The sequence below is a fragment of the Lepisma saccharinum genome, chromosome 11 (genome assembly GCF_977018435.1).
Source record: "Lepisma saccharinum chromosome 11, izLepSacc3.1, whole genome shotgun sequence".
In the NCBI taxonomy this organism is placed as follows: Eukaryota; Metazoa; Arthropoda; class Insecta; order Zygentoma; family Lepismatidae; genus Lepisma; species Lepisma saccharinum.
The window spans coordinates 20,032,650-20,053,406 of record NC_139239.1 but is presented as its reverse complement, the minus strand read 5'-3'; the positions used below and the strand labels follow the sequence as shown (position 1 = coordinate 20,053,406).

General features: G+C 36.8%; 1 protein-coding gene across 1 annotated transcript; it reads left to right on the top strand.

Annotated features, from left to right (window-relative positions):
- Nucleotides 1-2,597: 2,597 nt before the first annotated feature.
- Nucleotides 2,598-18,730, top strand: wal (electron transfer flavoprotein subunit alpha wal). Its single transcript, XM_083130786.1, has 6 exons — nucleotides 2,598-2,750; nucleotides 8,689-8,841; nucleotides 9,364-9,628; nucleotides 11,853-12,068; nucleotides 14,937-15,088; nucleotides 17,720-18,730. Exons 1-6 carry the CDS (start codon nucleotides 2,709-2,711, stop codon nucleotides 17,897-17,899), a joined length of 1,008 nt encoding a protein of 335 aa, XP_082986912.1. The 5' UTR covers nucleotides 2,598-2,708; the 3' UTR covers nucleotides 17,900-18,730.
- Nucleotides 18,731-20,757: the final 2,027 nt, after the last annotated feature.

Genomic DNA, 20,757 nt, shown 5'->3' with positions numbered 1-20,757 from the left:
GTGCCGCAGCTCCTCGGTGCGAGAATCTGAGAAACTGCCCGAGTATTGATCCGTGCAGAGGAACTGGCCGTGCTGCAGGCTTTTTTTTCAGCGGCCTTCAGAGGCACTGACCTAGCACAAATACCTGCACAGACATGCATGTCCCAGAAGGCACTGACCTAATGCCATGTATATTAATTTTATATAACAACTTAGACAGATATAGGCCTGACTCTAAATATGAATAGATTACAACAAACAAGCTGGATGTAACAAATATCAGATTTTGTATAAAAAATGCAAAATATCCCAGTTTCAATTCAATCCATTTATCTGAATCGAAGAAACCAACAATTCACATATCCCCATATCATTGTATGCTTGCCCTATTAGTACCTCTTTTGCTGTTGTGCTCAATTAATTTTCACTAATTGGCAATTTTCTTGAAGAGGCCTAATAGAACAAGATACGGCGGTATGAGAAATATGTGAATTAAAGATATTTTAGCAATATACGACGTCTTAAGAAAGGCATATTCGGCTCCAAAGTACTTTGTCTAATGCTTACTACCATTCCCTATTACTGGCAAAAAGAGTTAAAAATATTGACATATTGAAAAAAATTGACTTGTTCCCAAGTGTTCACCGAGTTCAGACATTTGCACATAGATGGCCCTGTTGTTGTTGCTTATCAAATATATATTTTTTTTTGGAATATCTCTAAAACAAGCAAATTTTGTTTACTGTTTTCTACAATTGGCAATACTGACATGTATTACACACCAGATGAATTCAAGGCACAGAGACCCATGTTTGTCATCAACACTTCAAAAAGGAAACAAGTTGTGGTGAATGACAGGACAAACATTAAAATTATCTGTGAATTCCATGAGGCATTACCTGATGACACCATATGTAGTGTTATTCTCATAGGTGAAAAATCATATATTTATGATGTAAGAAATGAGAGAGTCACGGAGCAATTCTAGAGGGGTCTCTGCATATTGCATTTTTTTTAATAAACAAATTGAAGCTGGTATCCAATTGAACTTAAACCAGAAGTAAATATGTATGGGTGTGTATGTAGGTGGCTCTTATAAGCAGCTTGGCCTAGTTTTAAGTATGGCTAAAAAAATATCAAGAGGGGCATATTTTTGACAGGTTTATGGACAACAATCTCACAGAAGTGCCTTTTGTAAGTGTAAACAAATCAATCTGAGGGGGTTCATACTTTCCGAGAAATTCCCGAGGGCATTTTTTACAAAAATCTTGGATTAGGCAGGGTTCCACACTTGAGCAAAAAGCTCATATGGGCATGTTGAGCTAGTTTTAAGTATAGACAAATCTGCTTGAGGGGGGTTCATACTTTCTTGAGTTTATCCTATATACTTTCCCACTACTGCCTAAATTAAAAAGCTTTGTCCTGTGACGTCAGAACTATGGGTATGCGGGATCCCGAAAAGTTTGTTTTTATTCCAGAAATGCAAAAACAATCGCTTAAGTTGAAAATGACGTGTAGAATTCGAGATTTTCGGAGCTTCGGACTTTGTCGGGAAATAGCGAATTTTTCCCGTCCCGAATGTCGGGATTAAAAATATTTCCCGTCCCGACTAAAAAAATTCTGTCCCCCACACCCCTAGTCAGAACACAAGGTTGCTCAAGTGTTGTGCAACGAACTATCACGCGTTCGCCTCTCCCCTCAGACTCCATGTCTGCCGCCAATTCGGACAGCGGAGGTAACATGAGTCCCCGGATGGAGCGGGCGACATCTGTTGCCGATTCGGACGCGGCCCCAAGAACAATTCAAAATAGAAATATCAAGAAAATTAGTTTTCTTTCTAGACTACTTCTCGTGCATTATTGTATTCATTTCTCGTAAAAAGTAGTTAAAAAGCGTGTGAACTGTTTTAGAGCTTTTTTTAAATCGCCAACGACGTCGTCGACGTGTACATATTGTCAAAAGAGCACCAAACAGCTGGAGCCGTCGGTCACTATCCCACTTTCATAGAAAGTGTGTAAACAGCTACTCGCCACACAATGGTCGAGTGGAGCAGACAAGCCTGTAACTCTGCCGCATACTCTACCAATGTAAACCAGCCTTATTAATGATAAAGTGCATGATTTGTTTATGGCCGAGTCTGCTGCCACGCACGTATCAGCAGTAAGAATAAGCTTCAAATTTGCTGCTGCCACGTAATTCGCCTGCTAAGAGGATGTTACAAATCTTAACAACAGATTGAGACGAGAGAAATGCAAGTTTATGATTAGTGGGAATGAATGTACAGGTAATTTAGAACCTTTTTCTTTAGAAAGCATTTAGCGATATTATTTTAATACTAACAGAACCTAACCTAACTACGAGAGCATTTAGGTTTATTATTAGAAGAATGCTAAGGGACCTAATCTTAAAACATTTTTATGAAATTAATCGCTACAACTTCACAGTATGTGTTACAGACGTAATTGCATACATAACATGATGAAATCACGATAAGACAAAGACCGAGTCTTCTGCTACGCGCATCTTTTTTGAGGTTCTAGCAGAAAAAGAACATGGCAGCAGACACTACCTTTGTTAATTTATATGCAGAGAAAATTGGGCGAAAAGGGAAATTTTGTGCCGTCAGCTTGCGGCAACACTGCCATCTAGTGCTGAGCATGTGCTGAGTAATGTTGCTATTACTTTGCTAGGTGTACTTAGTTTTTTCTAAATACTAATACTAATAAAAAATGTTTTCATTTTCAACAGGGCGTGCTTCTCAGTCACGACAGGTAAGCATTTTTCATGCAGATATTTAAACGGGGAATGGAATCTCTTGATTCTTGAAGCAACCGAAATATAGAAATGGTATGACTTAAGATGACCGGACCCCTCTCCGATTTTCTTTATATTTGACATACTTACTAATTGAGACCTGCTAATGACGAATCTGAAGTTAAAATTTGTTGGAAACGTCTAGAAATTGCAAAATAATTGCGAACCATTGACGTGTGGTTAGGTTAGGGTAAGATTCTACGTCATTTTCCTAAGGAATACGTGTCATATATCGTTGGAAAAGTTATTGTATAAGGTATTCAACAACGTAAGTCCCAAAGCGAGGAAAAATTACCTGAAGGAGGAAATCGATAAAAACCGATGTCCGGATATGCGTAATTGAACGTACTGAGGAAATTTTTCGATGATGAAGCACATATTTAGGGATGAAATGAGTGCTAATGGAACCTAACCTAACCTCATAGGCATACCTCGTCCCCGTGAATGGTTGGTGGGGCTACCCGTGCATGGGTTTTGGAGCTAACGTGTATGGTTCGTGGGGCTACCCGTGCATGATTTTTGGAGCTAGCGTGAATGGTTTGTGGGGCTACCCGTGCATGGTTTTTGGGGCTAACGTGAATGGTTTGTGGGGCTATTGTGAATGGTTCGTGGAGCTACCCGTGAATGGTTAGTGGGGCTATCATGAACAGAAAGTGTAAAAAGAAAAAGGTACTTACCCGAAGAGATGCCGGCTGTCTGCAAGCACGGTTTTGAACGATGCACTAAATTATTACTGGGGATAAACGTATTTTACACTATCTACAAGTTTTTGGAACCTGTTCTTCACACACCATATGCACACACACACACACACACACACACACACACACACACACGCAACGCAACGCACCGTGAACGCAAAGAAGCAATCACCACGCAGAACGCAAACGAGCAAAGGACACGCATTCACAACGCGGACACAAAGACGACCCTGCAGTGGTGTTAACTCCCATCGGTTACCACCAAAAGGCAATAAGGACGTAAAGTAGTCTAGCCTAGGTTAGTTTTGGTTAGGTTAGGCAAACATTGTTAAAATTTGGTGTTGTGGTAGTATCAGGAATATATATAATTCCTTGTGAAAAAAAAACTTTCGCGAAAATCGACGGTTTCCGTTCTGAAAACTAACTACTTATTTTCGTTTATTTTGCAATTTTGCAGTTTCCGACAACTTTTAACTTCAGATTCGTGATTAGGAGGCCTCAATTAGTGAATATGCCAAATATGAAGAAAATCGGAGAGGGGTCCGGTCATCTAAAGTCGTTTCCTCAGGGAAATCCCAACGAAAATCACCTAGTTGTTCAATGAGTTCCAGTGAAGTACATCTGAATGACTAGAATATGCTCCTGTCTGTTGACATATAACAATTACAATCTATAGATTGATTTTTTTGGTGTTTTAAGTCCACTTTATGCACAGTAAGGCTAATCGGGACAACAATCTATAGACACTTAATAGTTACAACTGCAGTAATTAGCTTTATACAAGCAACTTTGAAGATATAGGTTCTAGATATATGTTTAGTTTGCATTACAGATTAATTATTATTTTGTTCATTTGAAAACTTCGGTTTCTCAAAAGTGTGGAAGTATTTTGACGCAAGTTCCGACTGTTTAATTAAGAACTAATCATGGTACAAGGCATTCTTTTTTACATTGTTCGGTTTCTGTGTGTGTCTGTTAACATATACTTCAGAGCTTTAGTGATTATTTATTGAATCTTGTGTTGATAACGATTTTTCCCTTACATACACTCGTATGTGCTCTTTTTGTTTGTGAGCCTTTCATTCACTCTCGTCTTGGGTCCGGCTGCTGCTGCTACTGCTATCATCTACTTCACGTATATGCTGTGCATTGTCTGCGAATAAGTATTATGTCCCTAAGAGGGTTACGAGATGTCCTCTACTACCCGGACATAACCTTTTTTGGGTCCTAAAAATTGTCCTAGTGGTTTTTTTGGAAAATAGGGAAATGTCCTCTTTTTTGGGATATAGACAACTGCTTCAACTTCAAGAAAATACAACACCCTCAGTTGCAAGCGCAAAGACAAGAAACTTCTCTTCCAACAAAGAATGAATATAGTTCATGCAGTTCATTATTATGTAATATTCCCTTGTTTCTTTGTCTCTTTTAGGTTCAAATATTCTCCCAAGTTATTTATTCCCAAAGACTCAACATACGTTCTTCTTTTAAACTTGCAGACCAAGTTTCACAACCATATAATACTACCGGCATACATGGCCGTATTTAGAGGGGGGTTTCTAGGTTTCAAACCCCCCCTGCCCCCCGATACTTCTGACATGTTGGATTAATGGAAGTTCAGAAACCAAAATCTGTAACAAATTTTCAATTTATTTTTTCGAAGCATCACAAAAATACAAGGAGACAATGTTGAAACGATCGAGCTAGAATTTTCATACATTTGTAATTCTGAAAGTTGAGTGAAACAGGATTTATTCTCAGAATCGTAACCAACCCGCGACCCCTCCATTTTCACTTCTGCTGTTATCTTTCCAGTGTTGCTCCTACGTCACAAGGAATATAGACTGAAGATTCACTTATGGTTGTCCCAAAATTCCCTTTCCAGCTTTTAAATTTCCTGTCCGATAAAGTTGAAAATACCCCTTGATAGGAGTTCAAACCTAGGATCTCCAGTTTCGTAGCGCTACGTTCGCGATTGAGGTTACAATCCATGCACCAGGCTAAGTTTCTAAAAGTAATAACTGCTTCCACACTTTTCAAAATTCCAAAAATGTAATTTTAAAGTTAAACAACAAAAAATTTATGACTAAAATTTCCATCTAACTTTTAAAGCTTTTTCTTGAAGGTATCTAAAGTTTAATGACGAAGTATAATAATTGTGCATTTCAGTACACACTGTATGAAACGTAAAAAAACAAAAACAAACTTGTGCTGGATATTCACTCATCTGCTGGATTGAGTAAGCCCCCCTCAAGGATATAACAATAATATAATAATTATTATTATTAGTATTATTATGGAAAAAATTGTTTTATTATTATGAAATTTTAATAATTATTATACAATTATTGTTATTATTTATATTATTCAAATTTCTGGCGACGCCCATGGGAACAATTATGAATGCCCCCCCCCCCCCCCCGAAACTTTTTCCTGCCTACGGCCGTGCCGGCATAGTAAATAAGTATTAGAATATTCAGACATTTGCCTGTAATGAGGCATATTATTAGTTATACTGAAAGGGCATAACAATACTTTGCAGGGGTGTGTTACCTAGAAGCTCAACAAAACACTAGTAAACACAAAACTTGTGATCAAAATGCTGCATCTAACAGGTTCTCTTCTTTACAGTTTGTCATCTGGTAATTGTAGTCGGTAAATGTATCCGTTGTTAGGTTAGGTTTCTTGGCATTAATAGAACATCCCCGATTGCTTATTGTTAGATTAGGTGAGTCAGGTTTAGTGCTCTTAGCACTAAAATAACATCCATAAATGCTTCCAACTCCTCATCACATAACAAATCTGGTCCCAAACACAAAGCCTTCTTCGAGTCTCATATGAAATCCGCTAAAACTTGTTTCTGACACAACCGAACACCAAGAACAGATGCAAAGTGCAGCTGTTCCTGTAAGCTACTTTTGAAATCATAATTTCTATGGTAAGTACTACTTAGTGAAACTATTAACTGTGCTAGTGCCTCCCCGATGGCATAATGGTAGAGTCATCACCTTGTAATCAATGAGTCCCAGGTTCAATACCTGGTGAATACATATAGTGTTTGTTTTGGATCTCACTTTAAACTCTAGGTCCATTCCCGATTAGCCTTGTTGTGCATAAAGTAGACTTTAAACACTTAATCAATCAATTAATCAATTTTAACTGTGCTAATTATCTTGTCCAACCTTGAACTTACTCCCACAACGGTTTCCAGTCTTCTAAAGTACTTCCAAATATTCCTATAAAACTTACAAAAAAATCATCAAACTTGCGGAACCATTGCCTCTATTTCCTTGTATCAGTTCTGAGACTTCCCCAACCATTATTGATTCATTGACTGATTGTGTTACTTAACGTTGCTTTTCTTCCACATGCTACTAATTATGACAATGGGGATGAATGGCAATGAGATGACTTTAAGGACAATCACAAACTCACATGAACTCTATACAAAACAAACTACTGCAAAAGTTTATACTGACTGTGAATCCTGTCACCAGAGCCTTAATAGCCTGGTGCCTGGACCCACAGGACTAAGAAAACCCCTCAGATCACATGAGTAAAATATAAATAGTCACTAATCCCTCGTAAAATTTGTGATACCAGCCCCAACAGCATGTGACAATTTGACCCATCAGGACAGTAGCTTGGCATAGACTTTCTAAGAAAGTTAGGAAGGTATGCATGCAGGAAAACATGCTTTGTTCAAAACAGCAGCAAGTTCTAACAATTGAGCTCATAAGAACTATGACAGTCAGATTAAAAATTATAGATACTAGTGTTTGGACTCTAATTACAAATCAAACAGTAGACCTACATAATTTGGCATATTCAATTCCGCATTAATCTATGCTAACAGATTTTTTTTTCGAGTATGCCTTCTATTTTTATATCATCGTGAGAACAAAAAAAAAGTGCCGTTCTTTTTAGTTTTACTATACACACTGACTCGCAATAACAGCCTGCAGTTTCCATGGTTCAATGGATATCACTGTGTGTTGTGTTGCCACGTTCCATGTACGTTTTTACTCCGTTGAATAAAAATCTGTGTAAGATCTGTTTTGCGATGTGAATTGACAATGATGATGGATTTTGAAAACAAATTCAAAGAGCTTCAAAGTAAGACCAATATTGTATTTGTACCAATATTGTATTTGTAGGACTACTCAATACTAAGAAAAACTTGTTTCACAAAATTGATAAGATTAGTTTTTTGACAAATTAAGAATTTAGGGTTGTGTTTAAAACCCTGCTACCTATGCCGTACTGAAATTTCATCATGATCGGACCACCCATTTTTTTATTTGTAAATTTCAACGAGAGCAATCGTTTGCAAAACTAAAGGGGCAGATTTTTGTTCTCACGAATAAAATGGAAGACATACTAAAAAAAATCGATTAGCATAGATTAATGCAAAATTGATTAAGCCAAATTTTGATGTAACTAGTTTTTATGTAGGTCTACTGTTTTAATTTTTAATTGGAGTGCAAACTCGGGTATCTATAATTTTTAATCTGAAAGTAGGGTTAATAAAAAGCTGTGCATTTAGACATTTACTTTACAAAACCATGACATGTGAATTGTAGGATAAGAATAATAAAGTTGCACTAAATTACAGACTACTCATAAATATATCAGATTTGCAAAATTATCACTAGTATTTCTGATACACTGATGTGCTGATATCAATAGAGTAACAGTTAATCTGTCCCATCTCTAATAATATTGGCCAGAGGTCCTAGGATTGAATCCTAGCCTGGGTATGGGCATTCTTGGCGAGTGTCCCTTCATCAATTCAACAAGGCCTCTGTAAGAGGCATCTCATGAATGTAGTGGTTACATGGCACTGCCACTGTAGACATAGCATAAAAAAAGTGAAGCAATAGATTTTAATAACCTTGTCCACTACATTAATTTAAAAGAATGCCATCATTGGCATTAAAATATTGAAGTTATATATTTTTTGTGTACAATAAGCATGAATTATTCAGGAAATTCTCATGAATGTAGTGGTTACATGGCACTGTCACTGTAGACATAGCATAAAAAAAGTGAAGCAATAGATTTTAATAACCTTGTCCACTACATTAATTTAAAAGAATGCCATCATTGGCATTAAAATATTGAAGTTATATATTTTTTGTGTACAATAAGCATGAATTATTCAGGAAATTCTAATTTTTTTGTGCTTGTCTTCCAGCTCTCTCTACTTTTGAAGCGTTTTCAAAGTACCCTTGTAGTAGCTGAACATAACGACCAAAAATTAACACCAATCACACTAAATACATTGACTGCAGCAAAGAAGTTAGGAGGTGAAGTGTCAGTTTTGGTGGCAGGAACCAAAGTAGGACCGGTAAGTTCCAAGAATTTTTAGGTTGCAGAATAAATTTGAAAACATGTTTGTTTATTATGAGTGATGTAGAAAATTATTTAAGAGTTACTGAAAACCTTGGAAATTTGTTTTTGTCAAATTAGTTCTTTTCTCTTCACATAAGCTACAACATCCAGTGCAGAGAAATGTTTTGAATGTTCTTAACATTCACATGACTGAAGTCTGTGGAAATAGTTTCTGCGTAATCATAAAAATTGTCTTTGCCATACAATTTTGAAACGGAACACATGGAAATTATTTTGTTTAATTCCCTAGGACACACTAAGCTTCAATCTATGATTCAATTTGAACAGGTTCTTTGCAAAAACCAATGTTACTGATAAGTGGCTGATACCAACAGAATGTCTGAGCCCAATTTGTATATTGTAACATCTATTTTGATAATTTTCCAAATTTTCAGAAATGTCTTATCTTCCCCAGTGTTAGTTTTTATTGTGTTGTCTCTGTACGACAATCACTAAATGTAATCTGCATTATTTTCAGATTGCGGAAGAAATAGCAAAAGTTTCGGGAGTGTCAAAGATTCTAGTTGCTGAAAATGAGGCATTCAAAGGTTTCACTCCAGAAAGTCTAACCCCTCTCATTCTCACCACACACAATCAGTTCAAATTTACTCACATCTTGGCAGGAGCGACAGCCTTTGGTAAAAGCTTATTGCCCCGAGTAGCAGCAAAATTGGATGTTTCTCCAGTATCAGAAGTGATTGACATCAAGGATGCAGAGACATTTGTAAGGACAATTTATGCAGGTGAGAAATTAAAATTAAATTTCTAATATGCTAGCTGCAAATGTAATATGTAGAGGCATGCATATTTCATTTTCAACGAAAACACGAAATATGAAATAACACATTGTAATGTTAATTTTTCATGTTTCTGAAAGGTGTGAGGTGCAAAATGAAGTACAAAATGCGAAATATACTCTTAAACACGAAATTTAGAGTTTATTTACCACCACAACAGTTTCTGAAGTCAGAATTATCCTGTGAGATATGCAATTCACGGAAAATTGATTAATTGTGCTGTAAATATTTGAGAAGCAAAAATGGATCCCTTCATGTAGGAATAAACTTAATACTCTGGTAATGACACAAATGTCTTATTAGAAGGGATTTGTTTATTTTGTGTAGTAAGAGCAGTTTTTAAATCAAATTTAGGGTTATATTCTCAATTTTAAAACAAAAATGTCATTTTATATACCACTTTTTCACCGCTATAACAGCAAAATTTTATTTTATTTACCACTTTTGAACCTGAAATTGACTGTGTTTGTACCAAAATCTTGCTTTTCTATTTACCAAAAATATGTGCCTCTAGTAATATGCAATTCAAGATGTCAGTCTTTTTTTTTTCTGAATGGTGACGAGGAAGAGATATTGTATACTGTCATACATACAGACAATACTAAAATATACATACCATAAGATTTATGGCTGATATGGATTATAACAACACGGGGGAAAAGGATTTTAAATGTTAAGTATGAAAAACTAAATATGCTGACCAAGGCAGTAATTTATTTTATTAAAAACATAAACTAAACGTAACGTTTCAACCTTCTAGCAAGGTCTTCATCAGACTCTGTATCAAGTACAAAAGTAACAAGATACACAAAAAGGGCATTATATATACACAAACATTACTCCCTCCAGACTATTAGAAAGTTGTTAGGAACTTTCTAGCAGGTGGCTTTCACTTTCCAACTGTACTTTCACCTAAAAGGCTAAACATAATTACTTTCATATAGAATGTGAAGAGATATTCATATAGAATATCTCACGCTCTTTTTCCTTCAGAGAATAGGAAGAGGAAGGGATTATCTACGAAGTGAAATGTAAAGAATGTCAGAGTGTGTACATAGGAGAAACGAAAAAAAGGCTGAAAGACAGGTTGAAACAACATAGGGATGATGTACGACTTAAAAGAGAGAGAAATGCAATATTTAAACACACGAGAGAAACAGGATATGACATAGAGTGGGATGAGGCTAAGCAGATAGGAAGGGAGAAGAGAATGCTAGTGAGAAAATGGAAGGAAGCCAAGGAAATAGAGAAGAAAGGTGAAGAAGACATAATGAACTGGAATGGGGGACTGAAGTTAAACAAAGAATGGAAGAAGGTGTTAGAAAGAGTGGAAAGGACAAGAGAGAAAGAGAAGAGGAGAAGGGAGAAAGAAGGAATATAATATACTTTCTATATGAAAGTAATTATGTTTAGCCTTTTAGGTGAAAGTACAGTTGGAAAGTGAAAGCCACCTGCTAGAAAGTTCCTAACAACTTTCTAATAGTCTGGAGGGAGTAATATTTGTGTATATATAATGCCCTTTTTGTGTATCTTGTTACTTTTGTACTTGATACAGAGTCTGATGAAGACCTTGCTAGAAGGTTGAAACGTTACGTTTAGTTTATGTTTTTAATAAAATAAATTTCTGCCTTAGTCAGCATATTTAGTTTTTCATAATCATGGAAACAAGGCTTAATGGTGTTATAAATGTTAAGTAGTAGTTAAATACAGGGACGAGAAGCATGTAGATATTCACACCACATGAAGATATTATTATTGTGGAAGCCATGGAACTAAGATTACAATTATATAAAATTTGCTAAATTCAGGAATGTATCATTTAGAGTGCAGCTGTAGGTGTAAATATATGGGTCAAACTAAATATCATATAAAATAAAGAATTTTGGAATATTTTATATATGTTAATGAAAGAGAGAAAAGTTTAGGTTTGACAGGATATGTAATAGAAACCCAACATACTTCTTCACCTAAATAAAGCAAAAATTCACTGCAATTGCAAAAATAAATTATAAAGAGCCATGGAAGAAGCCATTAGAATTATTAAAAATATATACACATTAATTTTAACTGACAATTCATTTGAAAACATTTATATACTAATGCATACATTTCTTACTTTGTATTTTAGAAATATATGTTCAGAAACTTTCATGTAGTTATTTGTTTGCAGGCAATGCTGTGCTAACTCTAAAGAGTAAAGACCCAGTTAAAGTAATGACTGTGCGAGGGACAAGTTTTGAGGCATCACCTGCTTCTGGAGGCAGTGCCAAAGTTGAACAAGCTCCTGCCGGAGAGTATAAGTCGAACATCTCAACCTTCGTTGGACAGGAGCTCAGTAAGAGTGACCGACCGGAACTTACAAGTGCCAAAAAAGTTATAAGCGGAGGTAAATTTTGCCATATTATTAATTCTAGCACCAAAGGCTAGTGCGTGGATGTAGGAATAATTGTGAAGCAGTAGTAAAAACAGTTCATCATGAATTCTGTAGTTACTTCAGTATGACTGAGCAGATTTCAGGTTCATATCTCAGCCTGGGAATTGTTTGAGAGTGTAATAAGAGGAAGGGGGGGGGGGTGGTATGAATGAGTACACCTTGTTTATAAAATATAGCTCAAACTAATTTGCAGTTAATAAAAAAGAATACTTTCAAGATGTAAAATTAAATATTTATTTTGTGAGCTTGGATTTGTATATGAAAGAAGTGTTCATTGTGTGGTATAATTATTATATTCTTAATGTTATGATGGTACAAATTTGCATTTTTTAAAGAGATACTTCCAAGTAATTAATATATTTAAACATTTGTTTTATATATGTGTTTAGCCTGTATATACAGGGGATGGACAAAAATATGGAAACACCTGGTATAAAACAGGTAGCCATTTCAAACACGATTTGCGTCTGAATGGTAGGTGGCGCTGTGGTCACTGGCCCTGCGAGGTATACACCTTGGCCAACCTGACAGATGGGCCAGTTACAGTTCAACTGGTCCATGCAGGTTATCGTGAATCATGTCTGAGCTGACAGAGTTTCAAAGAGGGCAAATTGTGGGTGCGCGTATGGTGGGAGCTTCCGTGACGAAAGTAGCGGAAATGTTTGGTGTATCAAGAGGCACAGTCTCGAAGATCATGACTGCCTACGAGACTTCCGGATACACCGTATCAGCAAAGCACCAGCGTGGACGCAAGTGTATGTTGCATGAGAGACAGACAGACGCACATTGGGTAGGATTGTGACCAAGCAGAAGATCACCACGGCTCCAAAAGTCACTGCTGAGCTGAATACAGTGCTTACAAACCTTGTTAGCGACAAACCAGTCAGAAGAGAACTCCACAAGGAGGGTATTCATGGCAGATCTGCAATTCCCAAAGCACTTGTGACTGTTGACCATGCTGCTAGACGGAGACAGTGGTGCAACGCCCATAAAAACTGGACAGTGAAGCAGTGGAAGACTGTACTCTGGTCGGATGAGTCATCCTTTACATTGTTCCCAACTGCTGGCCGAGTGTACGTGTGGAGAACGCCAGCACAAGCGTACGATACAGACTGTCTGTTACCGAGAGTGAAGCATGGCGGTGGTTCAGTGATGATTTTGGCAGCCATCTCCTGGGATTCTGCCGGACCCATCATCACCCTGCATGGACATGTCACTGCCAGGTACTACGTAACCATTTTGAGTGACTAGCTGCATCCCATTCTGCAAACTTTGTTCCCAGATGATGATGCCGTGTTTTAAGATGACAGAGCCCCTGTTCATACAGCTCACATCGTCCAGGACTGGTTTGATGAGCACAAAGATGAAGTGTCACATCTGCCATGGCCTCCACAATCGCCAGACCTCAATATTATTGAGCCCCTGTGGTCGGTTTTGGAGACCCAGTGTCAGTGCCAAGGAATCTGGAATTAATGCTCTTGACATCGGGTGGCATCTTTCCATACAATGTTTCTTGGACTTGACAGGATTTGGGAATGAAGATAAATTCCATTTTTTAAATACCAACTTATTGATGGCAGATATTCTAGTCGAAAGAATTCTGTATATTTGAAAGTTTCTCTGCACTGTTATTGGTGACCGACCGGGTCTCGTGATACCAGAGGACATGCTGAGCTTTTACTTGATTTGTGAACATTTCCGGTTTTCTGGGCACTGACACTGGTACACTACAGCCACGTTACTCAAACCTGCAACAAAAAGCTTGGTTGTACTTGTGTGGTCATGTTGCCAAGGTTTGATCTTAATCGCTCCATTTTTCTTTATTTTGTTACAGATTAAACATGGCCGCTCCACTGCCAGTGTGCACCAAGAAAGAACAGTGATCAGTGATCCGATTTCTCTGGTCTGAAGGTGTGTCAGGGACTGAAATTCATCGCAGGCTTTCAGTACATCTGATGTCAAAATAATCTCTTTGGATGATGGGTGGCCATTGGTTCATCAGAATCATCTCTCAAGCTTGTTGAATCTTCCCATCAGTGGTGGAGGTTGATGGGCATCCTACGCTTTGTGTTTCACGCCTGTCCAGCCATTTTTAAACCTCTCGATTAACTTATACACAATTTTACATGGTAAAGTGCTGTCCCTGTATTGTACTGAAAGGCTGCGATGAATTTCAACCCCTGACACACCTTCAGACCAGAGAAATCGGATCACTGATCACTGTTCTTCCTTGGTGCACACTGCCAGTGGAGCATCCATATTTAATCTGTAACAAGAGAAAGAAAAATGGAGCGATTAAGATGAAACCTTGGCCATATGACCACATAAGTACAACCTTATAGCACACAAGCACTGAAGGCAGTGTGGCCAACCTGAGAAAAGTTGTGGCGAAAGTGTAGATACTTTTTGACTTACCCTCGTATTACCAACATATTTCTTCAAAACTATGCATGTTTATACCATCCGAAGGATGGTAATATTAAAAAGTTGTGCCACACAAACATTTTTATATACTTACCCAAGTTCACAAAATGAATGCTATTGTAACATAGACAAAGAAATTCAATTGTTGCCGCTGTTGATATGTAATAGGAATTGACACTTCATAACTTTGCAATATGCCTTCTAGATTTATATTCAATAGCATTGTTAATGGGTATGGGCAATAGACAATTGTTGCATATTCAGTATGAGTATTTGACCTGAAGAACCAGGTAACTGCTGTTGATAATTTGTCCTCAGGTAATATGAGTACTGGAGAAACATAATCCAAAAAAAATATTTTATTTGTGTAACTCCTATTGTTTTCTTTTCCTACAGGCCGTGGCATGAAATCAGGTGAAAATTTCAAGCTTCTGTATGATCTCGCTGACAAGTTAAATGCAGCAGTTGGAGCATCAAGAGCTGCTGTAGATGCAGGATTTGTTTCAAATGATTTGCAAGTTGGCCAAACAGGAAAAATTGTGGCACCTGTAAGTTGAAAATTGGCTATTGGACAGATTTATTGATATATAACCAGTGTTGGTTTATAATTGTACAGATTCAGTATTTTTATGAAACATGTAACTTGGTGCAAATTTTCTATCCAAGCTCATTAAGTGATGGACGTTCAATCTCGCTTCTGAAGTTTCTCTTGTTTTTGTCCTGGGATGGGCATTGGTTTTCTTTATTAATTTGATCTAATCACCTCTCCTCAGTAGGGACCTTGAGTTTTTACAAATTCGATAACACCAAAAAATGTCACTTGTTGCAAAAATGTGTTTATATTTGCACAGTTGCATGTTCTAAAAAATCGTGAAATAATGCCAATTTGGCCTAAAATGCAAACTGTGGTTTTTCTCGCAATTTTCATTACATTTTGTTCACTGTAATGAACTTACGGTTCATTTTTGTCCACGATCGATTTCACCACCTGTCTGGTGGCTTTGTCAGGCGAAATCGATCATAAACAAAAACTGTGTGTAAAAAATGAACTAAGTTTATTACAGTGAACTACCTCTCCTTATAACCACCAAATGGATATCTTCACACACATTTTGTGCTTAAAAAACTAAAACTACTGCGAAAATTCAACGTTTCTTGTGTTTTGAGCTTAAAAAAAATAAATTTACCTTATTTATGCATGTATAACATGCACATTTCGCAAAATATTATCCCAAACAAGTATGGTGCATGTTATTCATGGAATAATTGTGACAGCTACATGAAATCACATGTAAAGGAATGTTTCTCATGATTTTTTGCTTTCTATCATAACATTTTTGCATCACTGAAAAAACTGCAGGCTTCTGGTGGAAGATCGATTGTGCACCTATTGTCACACGGGGTTGCACCATAACATCGGTATTTGTTCATCAGACTTCATTTTACTGAAATGGAAAATGTAATTTTTCTTCTAATTATTGACACACGTTTTTCATCATGACATTGTGGTCTATACTGAACAAAATAATCTGTCATTCATGACTACTGTCATTAGTTTCCAAGATAAAAAATTGATTTAGATTAGGGGTAATGGATGACCACTTCTGCAGACACCCAAATGTCAACCTTATTCAACATAGTACACCCTGGTCTGTATTTTGCAGACTAATGAAGATGTGGCATTTGGACTGACAGCCAGTATTATCAGCTATGGGACTCGTGTTTGTGATTGTACTTTCCATTTCATTTTTTAATCATTCATCCTCATCCTTGGGATTAGCCAAAAGTGGCAGTGAACTGCAAAGTAAAGTACATAATTTCAAATTTCACAATGAAAACAGCTTCATTGTTGAGGCTAATACTGTGGAAGACAGCTTGATTCCAACTACTATCATAGTTTTCGTAGAATCTGAACATGTTTTGCTGGAAATACACAAATAAGAGACTGGCTGTATGGAAAATAGTGAATTGCCTATTTACATATTTGATCTCTGGCTGAAGCACTATATTCACCTAATTTTGCAAGATGTTGTAGTTGAGGTGGTGTTTGGGGAGTGGGGGCAGTTATCCCCCCATCCTAAAGATTTCAAAGATGTATTCTATGTGGGCTACAAGACCTATCTTGTAATAAATTCATGGCAAAGGAATTTGAAATAGTTTTTTTTTTTTTTAAAAAAACCATGTTAAACACCTTATTCATGCAGAAAAATATGTTCAGACATGCTAATCTGAACTGCATGTACAGTTTACAGTGGAATCCAAAGTACTGTGCAATGTGCCTTCACTGGGGATTGAACTCGGGACACCTAGCAACATTATCATTATACCATTTTGGAAGCCCATGTTCAGGTTGCTAAAGGGGCATTCCACGAAAAGTTGACCTACTCCATGTAAATAAGAAAATTAATTCATCTGAAAATAATTGTTTTTAATTGCATTAAGGTTTAAATGTTTTCAAATGCATATAATTTGCATATTTCAACAAAAATTATTAGCATCTGTAGCCTATATGCTTCACCAACAAATGAAGTCAAACTTTGCTACATTTTTGAAGATTCACACACATAATACATTTTCTGTAATGCCTTTTGTGTGTTTGGACTGTGTCATCATACTAATTTTTTTTCGTTTGTTAATGGACACCACAAAATTCTTCATAATTCTATGAAATCAGTTCATCATGAATATTTTAATCCAATTTCTTGTCTAGTCCATTACATTTTATGTGTGAAATGTCACACATGTAATGTTGGAATGTCCCTTCAATGTCTATATATTAAACAGTGCCTGGATAGAGAAAAAATGGTGAAAAGTCTGGAACTGTATGAGAGCTTTCAGACCAAAGCAACACAGACTTCACACTGAAGTGGTAAGTGACAAGAAACATGAGCCCCTTCAGTTTAGAGCAAAACATTCAGTGTGCAGACTGAGGCAACATGATGCACGCTATTAAGAACATGGCTCGGTCCAAGCGACAAGCATCATGTGCCGCTTGTCATGTCCCTTCGGTTCACTTCCAAGTGCCATCTGTTGCATGTTGCTTTGGTCTGAAATCTTCATATGGGTGTGCATATGCCCAATGAGGCAGTCTTGGGTTGTATTTTTATGAGTGTTCCTGGATATTTATGACAGATACAAAAAAAAAAATGACTATAACATTTTATTCTCATTATTTTTAGGAACTGTATATTGCTGTTGGAATATCAGGAGCCATTCAACATCTGGCTGGGATGAAAGATTCCAAAACTATTGTGGCCATCAACAAGGACCCTGAAGCCCCCATTTTCCAGGTGGCGGATTTTGGACTGGTAGCAGACCTATTTAAAGCTGTGCCGGAAATCACAGAGAAATTAAAATGATGCTTTAAAGTAGAAAATTAATATTGGATATAGTATTTGGTACATGCAATGGGGAAGAATTGCTTGCTGTAAAGATGGCTGCAACTGGTATGGGTAATAATACATGACTTTAAGTGAGATTTAATAGCAAATTTTGTAAAACATGTAAACATTCTGTATGCTATGTGTTGAAATAAGCATGAATTACAAAACATTTATCATGATTTATAATTTTCAACCACAATGAAAGAGAATATGCATTAATTGGTAATTTGTGGGATAAAAATCCTTGTGAAGTACTGAAAATTAAAGGAATTATACCAAAGATAGTTACAAGTAAGAAACAAAACTGTTAATATAAGCTATTTATAATACTACATACATACATAAGACTGGAGTACAGTTGTTATTATCTGCTTACAGAAAAATTATAACTACTATCCATTTTGTCATTAAACACTGAATGTTAATACAACAGAATTTTTTTTGTAGATCAGATTATATCCATCATTTGCTGTGATTTGCTAAATATAAATAAATATCGCAATAGGCTTCCTTAGCAATGGAGTAATTATTTATGCAACTGAGTGAATAAAAATATTCTAAAAGTATACTTTTTCCTATGTTTGTACAGATTTATGTATGAGAGTACAAATATTTTATTTGAGGACAGAACAATAAATACATAAAAGCAATCATATGTATATCATCGTATTTGAAGGCCCATGCTTTTAAATTTCAATTGATTTTTTTATAACAATGGCTTTTGACAATATTGTAATATGCATATTGAATTGAACTTCAAGTATGTCATATTCCTACATGTATACAAGTGAAGAAAGAAAATAACAATGGGATATCAAGAGTTATTCTGGAGAAATGATGAGGGACCAGCTGGTGTTTAAAGGTCAACATCGAAAATACATGTAAAGACATAAACAGACAAGCTATTGACTTAAAAGTGTGTGATCATTCAGTTAGTAGTGAAAGTGTTTTGTATATCCTCTATATGAGATTTTAGATAATAAATCTCATCCGTCCTTGTAGTTTCAACTACTGAAGTTGAAGATGAAGTAAGGCAAAACTTTTTTTAAATGATATTGTTTATATATTATACCAACATTATTGTAAATGAACAGTCTACCAGCAAAGCTGAAAATATATTAACATTCTCAGGAAAACTTGTTTTACTGTACATCTTTTTCTTTTGCAACATTTTCCCTTTTAGTGATGAAACTACTATTTGTAGACTGTAGTAGTATTATTATAGTTTCAAGTAATGTCAGCTATTTCAAATAAATTAACTATACACCCGGAGGATACAACTTACTGATAATTAATGTTAGAATTGTACGTAACTAGAGCACATTGCTGATCTTGGTGTTATTATGCATTTGTGACAAATCTAGGTCTCTAGACATAAGCGTTCCCATGTTTCTCCCTAAATCGTGGGGGGAAGGGTAGAAAGTTGCTTGGTGGTGGATCATTGACATCTGATTCTAAAGACCCAGGTTTTATTCCTGGTTGATGCTATCTAAGAAGCTGCTACATGAGATGGTCATGTTCAGCCTGTGAACATCCATACAGATATAGACTTTCCCTTTTTTTTTAAAGTTATGCAGAACATTTCTTGTTGCATAATATAAAAAAGAGTGGATCATACCAGGTGTGCCGGTTAATAATTCTTCATTTCGTCGCTGGAAGCAAGGGTTGGTGCACAGTCTCAACTGTTACGTCAGTGTGTTGCCAGGACAGTACCTGTCAAAATGCCGTGGATGTGCAACCGAGTGCGAGTGATCGTGATATTGGGTTTGTGTGGTAAACATGTCGACCTTCAAACCAAATAAGGAGCATGTGCGGCACATCCTGCTTTTCTTGTTCAATCAAAAGAAAAACGCGAGTGAAAGCCATCGTATCCTTGTGGAAACATACGGTGACAATGTCCTAACACAAGACGAGTGTGTGCATTGGTTTCGACGATTCAAAAGTGGTGATTTCGACTTGAAAGACAAAGATTACCTGGGCCAGCCGAAAAAATTCCAAGACACTGAATTGCAAGCACTGTTGGACGAAGACGATACGCAAACGCAACAACAACTGGCAGAGAAGTTAAATGTTGGTCGCCAAACCATATCTGATCATCTTCATGCATACAGAAGGCAGGAAAATGGGTCCTACATCATCTGAACAACAGACAAATGGAAAAGCGAAAAACTGTGTTTGAAGTGTTGCTTTCTCGGCATGAAAGAAAGTCTTTCTTGCATGGGATAGTGACTGGGGATGAAAAATGGATCTACTTTGAGAACCCAAAATGCAAAAAGTCGTGGGTTGACCCAGGACAACTTTCAACATCGACCGCAAAACCGAATAGCTTCGGAAGGAAGATAGACAATGCTGTGCATTTGGTGGGATCAGAAGGGTGTGGTGTGCCATGAGCTTCTGAATCCAGGTGAAACAGTGAATGCAGTTTGCTACCATCAACAACTCATCAATTTGAACCATGCATTGATCGAAAAGTGCCCAGATTGGGCGACAAGACACGGAAAAGTGATTTTGCAGCACGACAACGCCTCATCACGCACAGCGAAAGGCATCAGAGACACCATTTCTGCTCTTGACTGGGAGTTCTTGCTCCACCCACCATACTCACCAGACTTAGCCCTTTTGGACTACCACTTGTTTTCATCAATGTCTCGCTCACTTTCCCAGCAGCACTTCAACAATTATGAAGATGTCGAACAATGGCTTGCTGGATCACCTCAAAATGTGAACGATTTTTCTGGAAGGGCATCCACGATTTGACGGAAAGATGGGCACAATGTATAGCTAGCTAGCGATGGCGCATACTTTGAATAAAGCATTTGTTATCTTTCTCCCCA

Bases quoted from the DNA above. Each gene is read 5' to 3' on its own strand.
- wal (XM_083130786.1), top strand. From the start codon at position 2,709: ATGTTTTCATTTTCAACAGGGCGTGCTTCTCAGTCACGACAG. The intron at 2,751-8,688 runs GTAAGCATTTTT...CTTGTCTTCCAG, and splicing joins GTGCTTCTCAGTCACGACAG to CTCTCTCTACTTTTGAAGCG. The intron at 12,069-14,936 runs GTAAATTTTGCC...CTTTTCCTACAG, and splicing joins CAAAAAAGTTATAAGCGGAG to GCCGTGGCATGAAATCAGGT.